General features: G+C 39.9%; 1 protein-coding gene across 1 annotated transcript; it reads right to left on the reverse strand.

Annotated features, from left to right (window-relative positions):
* Positions 1–1,389: 1,389 nt before the first annotated feature.
* LOC149840867 (squamosa promoter-binding-like protein 9) lies at positions 1,390–12,581 on the reverse strand. The gene is made up of 3 exons (XM_090004572.1): positions 12,411–12,581; positions 2,256–2,404; positions 1,390–2,153 (listed from the first exon to the last, which is right to left on the reverse strand). Exons 1-3 carry the CDS (start codon positions 12,476–12,478, stop codon positions 1,624–1,626), a joined length of 747 nt encoding a protein of 248 aa, XP_089860698.1. The 5' UTR covers positions 12,479–12,581; the 3' UTR covers positions 1,390–1,623.
* Between the last annotated feature and the right edge of the window lie 1,136 nt (positions 12,582–13,717).

Consider the following 13,717-nt stretch of genomic DNA (forward strand, 5'->3'; position numbering starts at 1 on the left):
CATGAATCGTTCTTTAGAAGAGTCTCTCTCTCTCTCTCTCTCTCTCTCTCTCTCTCTCTCTCTCTCTCTCTCTCTCTGGGACTTTAATGGTAAAGTAGTCCCCATCAGCATTCATATTAAGGAAGGAATTGATGCCATAATTAAAGGGGAAACTTTGAATTTCCCAACTGCAAACATGACTAGATAAACAATAAGATTATGGAACATAACGAACAGAAGAATCACTTCCTAAAGTAATTCAAATTGCGGGTCAAGAATTTTTTTTTTTTGGATAATCCAAGGGACTCCCCCCCCCCCCCCATCACCGACCACACTTTGGCGGGCCTCCGGTTGGTAAAACCCTTAAGGTCAAGAATATTTTGGATAAATAATATGCTTGAACTTGAACCAAACATCCATTCAAAAGTACCATGACCCTGAACACGATTCCCCCCAAGATCTCGCCAGATTGTTTAGGTAAGATTTCCAAAATAACGTTGACAGTGATACACAAAAGTGTGAATGATTTTAACACCAATATGCCCCATGGAAGTCATCATTCTGACACATTTATATGCACTCAAAAGAATACTTGATATTTCCAACTTCAGCAACAATCCAAATCACTATATCTGAAGAAAGCTTATATTTATATAATCATCCTATCAGCATCATAGTTGAGACACAATACTAAAATGGCATAAATTTGTATAATGCATTGCCCCCATTAGCAACAAAGTCATGATTCCTCATGTTAATAGAAATGCTTGTGAACTATCTGAGCTTTAAAATGTACCACAAACAGGCAACTCGTCATATCTACAGTGAAACATGGGATTAACAACTATAGCTTCTGCACACTTAATGGCTAAGATCCCTTAGTATACCTATTCGGTAGCAATTTAAATGCAGATGGTATTTTCTTGGGTTTTTTGCAAAATGATCCCTGCCTTTTCAGCCATTTGCAAATTACTTCCTGCCTTAAGAAAATTGGTAAACCGGTCCCTGCCTTTCATTAACCCTTGCAAATTAGTCCGAGGTTATAATTCATTGTGTTCCCAGACAGCAACCGTTAATGATAGGCAAATTGACGGTTCTGCCCCTTACGGAAGGACCGTTTCACAAAATGCAAGGCAGAGACTAATTTGCAAAATGTAAGAAAAATGGTTCTTAAACCCTCATCCAAGGAACAGCAAAATGATGTTTTTTCCCACCATTTTTCTTACAAATTTGAATTTAAGCAATGCTATTTTATTCAGGGACTAATTTGCAAATAGCTGAAATGGCAGGGACCATTTTGCAAAAAACCCTATTTTCTTTTCAAGATTGTGGAAGATAATATTCGTAATAGATCCTAAAACATGCTGCAGAAATGCAACAAACTAAGAACAATCAATTACAAAGAATAGAGGAAAGATGAGTTATTAATTCAGCTTTGCACTAACATTGAAACTTGAAAGCACGTGACATGAATCCTGAATCATCAGAATATGGCAAATGCAATTTAAATCCATACATCCATGAATGTATTCAACAATCTAAACTTGTCTGAGACTGAAAAGCAGTAGTGGTAAAACTCAGTGTCCCCTGCACTAAAGCTTATCCACCTCGAAGGGAAATCAAAGAACATTCAGCAGCCAAGGTTTAACCTGCATTGCATCTGGGAATTGGGAATACTGAAAATGCAGGCCTGCTTACCAAGGTCGCTGGAGGAAAGAAACTTGATGGCTGCAAATGCACTTGCAGCTCATCATCCAAAAGCGAACCAAATTGCAAATCCTGTGGCACCATTTTCGCCAGTGGCTTTTGGTTCATGGATGGAGCAGTGTTGATCCCAACATTGTTCCATCCCTTTGACAGAAGACAGAGAGCACGCCCATTGTCAGAAGTACCCGATAAATACTCTGCACCACCATCATCACTGCATCCATTCTTAAGTGACAATCTCTGCCCACCTGGCTCCATGTAACAATCGTGCAGCCTCCTTTCATAATGAACATTTGAGGTTGGGTGGAGTAATAGCGTGTCTTGATTGGGGTTGAAGGACATCAGTCCAGGTGAAGCAGCAGCCCCCCGACCAATGAAGGCGTCACAACCATCAGTGCTCATGGGCTTTCCAGGGTTAAAATGCATTGATGGCCTATCTATGGTAAGACCAGTGGCGAACTGTCTACCTGATGATCAAACATATTCAGATCTTTCATATAAATAAATGCCATAAAAAATTATCATCCATTCCTACTCTACAAAAGAAATGTTTTGAAAAATCGATTCACCATAAAAGGCCGAAGGAGCAGTAATTTGTGCAGGGTAATGGATAAAAGTCGTCAGGTTAGGCGTGGGTTTCCTGCGGCGCTGATTATGACCAGCCAAGCGCCTTCTACAGCTGCGTTTATCATCATCGAACTCTGCTAGATCATGAAACCTGTACAAACATCCATGAAAACAAACAAAAAACAAAAATATTCAAACTGTCAATAGAAAAGGGTTGGCTCAAAATATAATCTATCAAAATGGAAAACCGAAAAAAATGCAATGTAAAAGAGATGTACACATGGGAGTTATTAACATCTATGCCTACACACACATATACAAGGTTATAGGTAGCGTATTGTTACCCGTATCGGTCGGGCCCAAAGTTAGACATGTATTGTAGCGTATCGTTAAAAATCATAATTTTTTAATAATTCTTTTTCAAAAATTTCAAAAAAATAAAGAAAAATCAGAAAACCCAAAATTAAAAAAAGTCAAGTTTTGATCCTTTTAAAGAGTGCCAGCCACATATCGTACGATACACCATGTATCCTACGACGCGGTATAATACAGGACTGCATCCTGAATGAGGAGTAGGAGCGATTCAAGGGTGGACAGTCGAAGAAGGGTGGCAATGGCAACGGGGGAGCGCAGAAGAACCCACTTGCGGTGGCAAGACGCAGGGGGTGAATAACAAGAGGCAGAAGACCTAGCAGGGGAACCAACAGAGACAGCAACAAGAGAAGACTCAATCGACTTGCAAGCGGTGCAACAAGAGCCATCCCTTTGGTTCTTGTCCTCTCTTCAAAGGGGTCTACTATCAGTGTCAGCAACCCGACCATATTGTCCAGTACTGCCCGAACAAGCCAACAACCCAGGGCAGTCAGCAGCAGTAGAGGACTCAACAGTAATAGGCGCAAAGGAAGACAAATGCTGCCACGGCTACAGAGCATAGCGATCAGGCCGACCAGATCGAAGGTATTATCGTTGTCGCTAACCATCTTGCTCGTGTTATGTTTAATTCGAGGGAAACCCATTTCTTTATAACCTCCTCTTTTGCTAGACTACTTGACCTTGTATCATCTAGCTTAAAGAAAACACTAGATATTATGTCTCCGATGGGCGTGTCCACTCAATGTGGGAAGTACCTTCCTACAGTTCGAGTAGTCATTGAGGAACATGAGTTGTTTGCCGACCTTATCATACTCGACATGACATTTTACAATGTCATTCTGGGTATGGACTGGTTGTCTCGGCATAATGCGACTCTTCAGTGTCAAGGTAAGAAGGTTTGCTTGGAGCGCCCTAATTTATCAGTGTTGGTGTTTCAAGTGACTAGGACAGTAGGTGAGGTGAAGATCGTCTCTGCGATGAATATCTCGAAATATTGCAAGCAGGGTTATGTGATGTTCTTGGCCAGTGTGTTTGCTATTAACAGTCAGGAGACACCCCTTAAACAATTGGACGTGGTTCGCGAGTTTCCGGATGTCTTTTTAGAGGACTTACTAGGTTTGCCACCTCACAGAGAGATCAAGTTTTCGATCGAGCTAGTGCCTGGCACGACACCAGTGTCTCCTGCATCATACCGTATGGCACCTGCAGAGCTTGTTGAATTGAAGAAGCAGCTGCAGGAACTTCTTGACAAGGGTTTCATCAGTCCGAGTGCATCACCTTGGGGTGCACCAGTGTTGTTTGTCAAAAGAAATGATGGATTCATGAGACTCTGCATCGACTACCGCATGCTGAATAAAGTCACCATGAAGAATAAGTACCCTTTGTCCAGGATTGACGATTTGCCTGACCAGTTTTGCACGGCAAAGGTGTTCTCCAAGATTGATTTTCGAGGGTACCATCAGTTGTGGATCAAGGCAGAGGATATTCCAAACACGATATTCAGGTCCAGATACGGGCATTACGAGTTCTTGGTGATATCTTTTGGACTCACAAATGTCCCTGCAACGTTTATGGACTTGATCAATCGAGACTTTCGGTTGTGTCTAGATCAATTTGTCATCGTGTTCATTGATGGCATCTTGATATATTTTGAGAGCGTGGATAAGCACATAGAGTATTTAAGGATCGTGTTGCAGACACTCAGGGAACATAAGCTTTATGCTAAGTTCTCTAAGTGTGAGTTTCGGCTCGACAGAGTGATTTCCTCTGGTATGTCATATCAAAAAGGGAGTTGAGGTAGATCCAACCAAGATACAGACAGTGTTGTCTTGGAAGCAACGGAAAACAATATCAGAGATCAGAAGTTTCTTGAGATTGGCAGGGTACTACCGCTGATTCATCCAAGACTTCTCACGTATAGCTATCCCAATGACGAAACTACTGCAAAAGGGGGTGAAATTTGTGTGGTCACCTCGGTGCGAGGAGAGCTTTCAGAAGCTGAAGAAGAGGTTGACCTCAGCCCCAGTTTTGACCTTGTCTTCTAGGTCAGGAGGGTTTAGAGTGTATAACGATGCCTCAGAAACCGGCCTGGGTTGTGTCGTAATGCAACACATAAAGGTCATCGGTTACGTTTCTCGGTAGCTGAAGATGCATTAGAAGAACTATCCCACGCACGACTTGGAGTTAGCGGCCGTTGTCTTCGCATTGAAGATTTGGTGTCACTACCTATATGGAAAGCAGTTCGAGGTTCTGTCTGACCACACGAGCCTCGAGTATATTTTCACGTAGAGGGATCTGAACTTGAGCCAGCGCAAGTGGTTAGAGTTCCTCAAGGACTACGAGTTCACCATCGCTTACCACCCTGGTAAAGCGAATGTAGTGACAGATGTGCTGAGCAAGAAGACATTGGTTACGACAACCAGCTTGATTGGTCGAAGTTGAGACTTGCTTGAAGAGTTTGTCAAGTGGCAGCCATTTGCAGACGAAGTCGGACACATCCTTTGTGCAAAGATGAGGGCGCAACCTGAGATCATTGATCATATGGAGGAGCTTCAGTCAGCCGATCTGGACTTCGAGAGGTTGTGCGAGAGTGCCCAAAAGCCGAATGCGCAGTTCCATCGTGAGAAGGATGAGACTATTATATTTGGAAACAGATGGTGGGTTTCGAAGGCACTTCGGAAAGAGCTGATGAGTCGAAGTATTCCGTTCATCCTGGTTTTATCAAGATGTTCAAGGACCTTCAGATGACGTATTAGTGGAACAGGATGAAACAGGACATCGCAGAGTTTGTGTCTCGATGTCTTGCCAGCAAGTTAAGATCAAGCACCAGAGACCTGATGGACTGCTGCAGCCTTTGGACATCCCTGAGTGGAAGTGTGACAACATATCGATAGACTTCATCGTGGGTTTGCCGAGAACCCGTCGTCAGCATGATGTCATCTGGGTGATAGTAGACAGGTTGACGAAGAGTGCCCATTTTCTGCCAATCAAGGTGAGTCTGAGCTTGAAGAGCCTCGTAGACTTGTACATTAATGAGATTGTCCGACTTCACGAAGTACCACGTTCTATCATGTCCGACTGAGATCCTCGCTTCACATCTCATTTCTGGGGCCAATTGCAGAAGGCCTTGGGTACCACGTTGAAGTTCAATACGGCTTTTCACCCACAGACTGACGAACAAACAAAACGTACGATCTAAAATCTTGAGGACATGCTTAGAACATGCGCGATAGATTGGGCAGGGGATTGAGACAGGCATGTGAAACTTGTAGAGTTTTCATATAACAACAGTTACCATGCCCGTATTGATATAGCTATGTATGAAGCTCTGTATGGTAGACCATGCAAATCTCTGGTGTGCAAGAACGAGGTTGGAGTGAGAGCAGTGGAATGTCCAGAGGCTATCCAGCACTACTCAGACCAGGTACAAATGATTCGTCAGCGTTTAGTTGCAGCGCAGAACAGACAGAAGAGCTACGCCGACCAGCGGCATAGAGAGCTTAGCTTTGTTGTGGGCAATCACGTGTTTGTTTGGATATCGCCTACGAAGAGTGTTTTCAAGTTCGGGAATAAGGGGAAGCTTAGTCCTCGACACGTTGAATCTTTTGAGATCCTTGAGCGTGTTGGCGAGCTAGCTTACCTAGTGGCACTTCCTCCTCAGTTTTCCTAGATCCATAATGATTCTCACGTCTCGAAGTTGAGAAAATATGTACCTGATCCCTCACATGTTATTCACTATGCGGCAGTCGAAATACAACCAGATATGACGACATAAGAGAGACCGGTGGAGATTGTGGATCGCCATGAGAAGATACTTCGGAGTAGGATGATTCCGTTAGTGAAAGTGCGTTGGCAATATCACAGACTCGGCAAGTGCACTTGAGAGCCTAAGGCCGATATGCATGAATACTACCCACATTTATTCGGTACGTTATAATTTCGTGGACGAAATTCTTTTAAGAGGGTAGGGACGTAACATCTCGTAATTTTCCATGATTTTTAAGCCTAAAAATATTATTTTTTAAATTAAAATATTTATATATTTAATTTAATAAAATCGTGGAAAACATTTAATTATGAGGTGACGTCTGGGTCTAGACTTGGTCTAGAGGCCATTGATAAGATCTAATTATGTTAATCAAAATCTGTGAAATTTATTGTTTTTAACCTTTAAATTCGAGCAAAATTCAGGTTAAATTTAGGCAAAATTCGAAAGCGAAATTGAGCTAGGACCATCGTTGGATCCGTCTCGAAACGTAGATCTCGTAGGAGATCTGTTTTCTCAAAATTGGATAATGGTTGGTTCAAAAAAATGCATTTTTCTAAAATGGCCGCCCTATATTTTTTAGTCTTTTTTGGTTTGGATTAGAATTGACCCGCTCTGTTGGACCCATGTTAATATGGATCTGAACCCAGTCTGGGATCCACATTGACTAGGATCCGGTCTGGGTTGAGATCCAATTGGATTTTGGATATGAATTTGGATCATGAATCAAATCTAGATCCATAATCCATCCATGTCATTTTAAAACTAAAACAAACTCTTAAAGCTTGGTATGGTCTAAAACAAGCTCTTAAAGCTTGAAATGATAAATTTAGTAAGGTAATGACTCATCTGGGTTTTCATTCTTGTTGTACTGACACTGCTCTTTTTGTTAAAAGTACAAAATTTATGGTTGTTATTATTTTACTTTATGTAGATGATATGATTATCACCGAAAGTGACAAAGAGGGAATTAGTGATATTAAAAATATTTTAAAATAAAATTTTGATATGTCTGATTTAGGTTTTTTAAAATATTTCTTAGGTATTGAAGTTGCGTACTCTCCCAGAGGGTATATTTTTTCTCAAATGAAACTTGTTGATATTTGTACTAATTCTGGATTTACAGATGATAAGAAGATAGAAACCCCATAAGTGATTAATGCTAAATTGAAGCTGGAAGATGAGACTCTGCTTGAAGAGCCTACACCTTACCGCCAACTAGTTGGGTCGCTCACTTACTTATCTATCACTCGGCCACACATAGCTCATGCAATTCACTCGGTCAGCCAGTTTCAGCATGCTGCGACCACTATGCACATGAGTATTGTCTTGAGAATTGTTAGATAAATCAAGAATACTATAACAAAAGGGGTTTTTCTATCATCTTCTTCATTAGATTTACATGCTTATACTGATGTTGATTGGGGTGAAAATCCCAATGATAGAGTCTCAAATACCGGTTTTGTGTATTTTTAGGTGACTATGATTTCATGGAGATGCAAGAAGTAGCAAAAAGTATCATTATCCTCAACTGAAGCTGAATATCGTGCAATGACTACGACAATGATGGAGCTTGTATGACTTAAAAGTCTTCTCAATGATATGAGAATAATCATCTCAACACATTCGAAGATGTGTTGCGATAATAAGAGTGCAATCTACATAGTGAGCAACCACACCTTTCATGAGTAAACCAAACATATTAAGATAGATTGTCATTATGTGCGTGATGAGTATTTAAGAAGAACTATTACATTGTCACATGTCACATCAGAGTACCAACTGACAGATTTTATTACCAAAGCTCTTCCTGCTCCTCGATTTATTTTTCTCCCTAGCAAACTTTCGATCATTTCCCTGTAAGTTTTAGGGGGAGTGTTAAAATATATATGTATGTATATATATTCATGTATATATATAATCTATATTGTAATAGTTTGCTCGACAGAGGCATTTTAGTCTTTTCACATGTAATTAGACTTGTTTATTAAAAACAATTATATTTTTCTTTCTTTTATTTTTTTTTATTTTTTTCCTTTTTCTTTTTTGTTTTTTCCATGTCATTGGAGGCCCCACAACATAGAGTCGTTGGGGTCCCAACGGTCATAAATATGATCGTTGAGAGCTCCCCAACGTCTCTATGAAGGGAGCTCCCAATGGCCTCCCTCTTGGTTGTTGTATATAAATAGGGGAGGTGTTCCCCTTATATTTCCCAATGCTTTTTAAGCATATTATTAATAACATCCTATTATTTTACTTGTTGGTGTTGCCCTTTGTTGGCACTTTGTATTGTCTCAATAGTGGACTTTTGCTTATGCACTTTTGTGCTTGTATTGTGCTTTTGTAATTGTCCACTCTTGGACTTGTACGTGCGTTTTGCACTTTGTTTTTGTAATCCTGCATACTTCATTACAATGTTTTTGTGCAAGGATATTAAAAGATGGAGCCTTAGACATCCTCTATCATAGAGATGTTTTTGTGCAAGGATATATCAAAACCGACCCTTAGGTGCCTCAACTAACCTAAAGAAAGGCTAGATCTGTGTGATTATAAGTGAACCTTTCTTTTTGAAAGTATAAGAGGGCCCTAAAGCTCAAAACAGTGAGGTAAGAGGCCCGATCTATAATATATTTTAAGAGGTTATTTTTAATAAACTTTAATTTTTCACACGCTCATATAAATTATTCATTATTTTGGGGCTTTTGAGTTAGATGTACCGATGGACCAACACAGAAATACTCAATGTGGCAGTACTATGAACTAGTTGAGCTTGAGTCTGGAATTAGAACACTGAAGTGACTTTCTTTTGGACTTGATATTAGCGATGGATTTTATAAATTCATATATCATCTTGAGAGCCAAAGAAACTATACACAACTAATGTCCCTATCCTCATATTCCAGTCAATCTTCATGTTGAGATTGTTGTGTTTAGGAGAACAAGGTAGAGCTCCTAGAATGAAGGGTTATCACTGATTTTAAAGATAAAATGCTCATGAAGACGACCCATCGTCACTGTCACCAACTTCAGGGATCGGAAAAAGATCTGAAACTTATGAAATAATGGAGAGAACCGCAAATGGCATGATGGATTTACATTCCAAAATTTTGGAAATAGCCTGGCAGTTCTTTTCTTAATGTATTTTAACATAAAACTTTTATGTAATCATAAATATTGATGAGAGAGAATCGTTTACGGTGGTTTTGACATATTCGGCGAAGGCCTAATGATGCTCCAGTTAGAAGGATGGAGAAATGAAAAAATATATTAGTTAAAAGTGGTCGGGATAGGCCTAGGAAGACTTGGATGGAGATGATAGGAAAGGATATGAATGCTTTGAACCTCACCGAGGACATGGCATTGGATAGAAATGATTGGAGGAGAAGGATTCATGTGGAAGACCCAGAATGATTTTCTTTTTTGGTTCATATCGCCGACCCCAATTGTTTTGGGATGAAGGCGTAGTTGTTGTTTGGATATATATTTATGTTCTTTTACTTGTTTATTAATTTTGAGTTCTTTGGTGGTTCATTGTTTTTTTTTTGTTTATTAGGTGTTTCTTGTTAGTTACTACTATTCAACATGTTTTAGTAGTCTACCTCCAAGCGTATTGCATGTTCTAAACTTTCAGTAGATTAGAGCTTAAATATATTTACTATATTTTCATTTTTATTGTCATCTGATTTTTCCAAATTTTTTAATATTTCAAAGTTTTTAATTCTTTTAGTAGCGTATCTTACAATATGATGTGATCCAGTTTGGTACACTTGTGATTTAGACCCTTTTGATACACTATTTACAACATTGGTGTCTTGAACTTGTGTATGATATGTCCACGAGTGGAAATCTTTTCTACTACATCAGATCTTTTATCATGATATTTACATCATTGGTGTCTTAAACCATTTTTAAATAACATGAGTGGAAATCTTTTCTACTACATCAGATCTTTTATCTTGTTATACTACATTGTCTTATGTAGTTATGTTATGGATTAAATGAAAGGAAAAACTTCAATAATTTAAAGCTAAACGACAATAATCCTGAACCCTTTTGTAAACAGTAATAGGTAGAAATGATTTCTTTCATAGTTCCCACTGCAACACTTGTAATCAACTAACGTTGGCATGGAAAAATACTCACACAAATTTAACCAAGCATCTAAATTTCAGAAAAGCATATGAAATATTCACACTTTTGAAAGGTGCATTCTTTTCCTCTTTAGTTGTATTGGATGCCTCCAAAACTATGGTTTCTGCATCCAAGGCATGGATTCCATTAAACTTAAGTTAAAAGGAAGACGAACAAAAACATAATAGAAAAAAATGTCGTTCAGAAATTGAGGCTTATGCTTCAGCCACCTTTAGCTTTTGTCCACTGTGTCGCCTTGACAGATTTGCTCAGAGTAATGCAAATATACACGAGATTGCATGTATCACTAACAGGTCCTGACATCAATACCCCATTCAACAGATCTCATACATTCTACAGGATGCAGATCCGAATAGCCTAATCACCTTATCATCCACGTGTACATAGTTTAAATTGGTATATACTGTTCTCAAGAACAAGCAAGATAGCAAAACCTGAAAGGAAAAAACACGCAGGGTTGCCACTGGCAAAACTTCAGATATGTTAGGCAAGAAAACCTTATGAACAATTCCTCAAGTAATCTGCAGAGTGTTACCCTACTCCAACCCAAAATCGCAATTGATTCCTTATGCAGAAAAAGGAAAGAAAAAGAAAACAAAATATAAACTATATCCAGTGAAATTTTTTTAACACAAATAGGAAATTCAATAAAAGTAGCAATTTATTACAAACACAACATAAATGAGCTTGGACAAACATGTATGTGATTCTGTCAGGACTAACAACGGAAGATGACAAACTAACCATATTGAACAACTGTCCCAAAATAACCTCCACCAAGTTGCATATAGCTCATTCTCTATAGTAGTACATTTTAGTGGCCAACTGGTAACCAAATCTAGCATATGAGTCTAATATCAACTGTGTATTAGACAAGTAGCCCAAGGAACAACAATTACCCTCTCACAATTGCCATGCACAAACCACAATATGCATGCCAATGAAAAAACACCACTCATTTGACTAAAGGGTTTAACTCAAATGTGTCTGTAAGCTTGGAAATCAGGCAACCGACGATCTACAGTTCACTAAAACTTCAAAAAAGAAAAAGATAACGAGAAAAACAAAAATGAAAGTGTGTTCCGCCTCCGCCAACAGGCCAAGCACAATTGCCAGCCAAAAATACGCAAAAAATGTAGAAAGAGAACATAAAGTGAACATAATAATTTCCTCACAAAACTGTATGGAATAGGAAAACACCATACAAAGAAAGACGGAACCAACCGCCAACAAGCAAACACATATGAAGTCTAATATCAACAAAATTTGAAAAAGAAAAAAACATAAAAGGAAAAGAGCACTCTAAATCTGAAGAAAGAGAAAAGGCAAAGAGAAAATGAAAAAGCAGCCACATCAAAATTAACATCAGATGATTGTAGGAAAGCACCAACCCGTATCCGAAAAAGGAACAAAGCCACAAAAAGAATACATAAGCAATTATATGACTTCAGATTTATTGCCTAACCAGCAACCCAGAAAAACACAGATGCAAGGGCATAAGGAAATCTCAACTATCGAAACAACCAAACAAGAATAGGACCAGCATTCACAAAAATACAGAAAGGAAGAAATCGAAGCACCAAAAAGCGATGATACCAAACAGAAAAAAACACAGAAAATATTCACCAAAAGCTTATAATGACACCAAAGTAAATAGAATTAACTCACAATTATTTCACATAAAAAAATCCGAAAACCAATTAAACTCCATCCACAATATTAAGAACCAAAGACGGAACAATCCATAAGTTCGATTCACAAGAAAATTTATAATAACAAAAGCAAAGAAATCCACATGCAGGAAATCAATGATCGACCGAGAAAGAGAGAGAGAGAGCTTGCCCCTCCCTACCCACGAGGACCTGACCTGCTGCACTGCTGGCAGAACCTCTGATCGCGGCCGGCGACGGCGACAGCCGGAAACTTCGAGTGCATCTCGCAGACTCGGTGCCGGAAGTGGTACGACTTTCCCGTAGAGAGGTCGGCGCCGCACCCCTCCACCTGGCACCCGCTATCCGCGGCTGACCTCGCCCTTTTCTTCTTCCCCCCCGCCGCCGCCCCAGTGGCCGCAGGAGGAGGAGCCCCACCGCCCTCCCGCCCCCTTCCGCCCACCGCCCCGCCGGAAACCTTAATCTGCGACACCGAAGACGACGAATACATTTCCCCCCCCCCCCCTCTCTCTCTCTCTCTCAAAGGATAAAGATACCAGGAGACACAGGGGAGCGAATCGGATCGGTTCCTTCCCGGTCGTGTTCCTTTCTCTCAGAGCCGGACGATACGTCCGGGATGGAGGCCCGAGTCGGAGACCATAGCAGTCGGCGAGCCATAGCGGCAGCTTTTTATTGGTGGTACCGTGAAACTGAAATTACTATTTTGACTCTATTGGTTCTTTACTCTTTAGTGTAGCTTACTGAACCAATCACTCTCTGAATGTGAAATTACTTTTTCGTCCCTGTTATAGCTCCCCTGGATAATTGACAGGTCGTGTGGGCCCTCGCGGTAGCTTAGGGCGGGCCCACTGTCCTCGTCTGCGCCACGTAATTAGGGATCCAAAGCTGTTGGATACGGGTCGGATCTGTTTGATTCGAATCTGAATTGGAAATCTGGGTCTAGATCTGAATGAGATCGGATGAAGTAGGATTGAATCCAGATCCGAGATGTATTTGCAGTGCTGGATTGGTTAAAAGAAGAACCAAATGGATTGGATATGATTTGAATCTGAATGTAAATCCTGAATAAAGTCAGAATCCAACCCAAATCCAACATTAATCTGATTGATCAATTCCATATCCAATCTGAATGCATGCTTGGATCTTGTTCTAAAAATCCACATCCATCAATAAATTGTCAGATAAAAATACAGAGCAGAGGTCTGACCCGACCAAACTCGACTCAAATGTGGACCATTGGATCAGATCAACCACTATTTGCGACAGATCATGGCAATGGTAATATTAAGGTGCACGTTTGAAAGTGGGAAAGAGGTAGGAAAAGTGATACAAAATAAAAAAATTCATGCGGATTTTCTGACCCTTTCAAACTAAAGAAACTTTTTTATTTAGAAATATTTTATAGGAAACATTCCTCCCTAGAGAAGGCTAAAATTTATTTTTATACTCTTCGTCATCATCTCTCCACCACCACCACCCTCCTCCTTCTCTCTCTCTTTTTTCA

This window comes from Nuphar pumila, chromosome 4 (assembly GCF_984573655.1).
Source record: "Nuphar pumila chromosome 4, dmNupPumi1.hap1.1, whole genome shotgun sequence".
Classification (NCBI taxonomy): domain Eukaryota; kingdom Viridiplantae; phylum Streptophyta; class Magnoliopsida; order Nymphaeales; family Nymphaeaceae; genus Nuphar; species Nuphar pumila.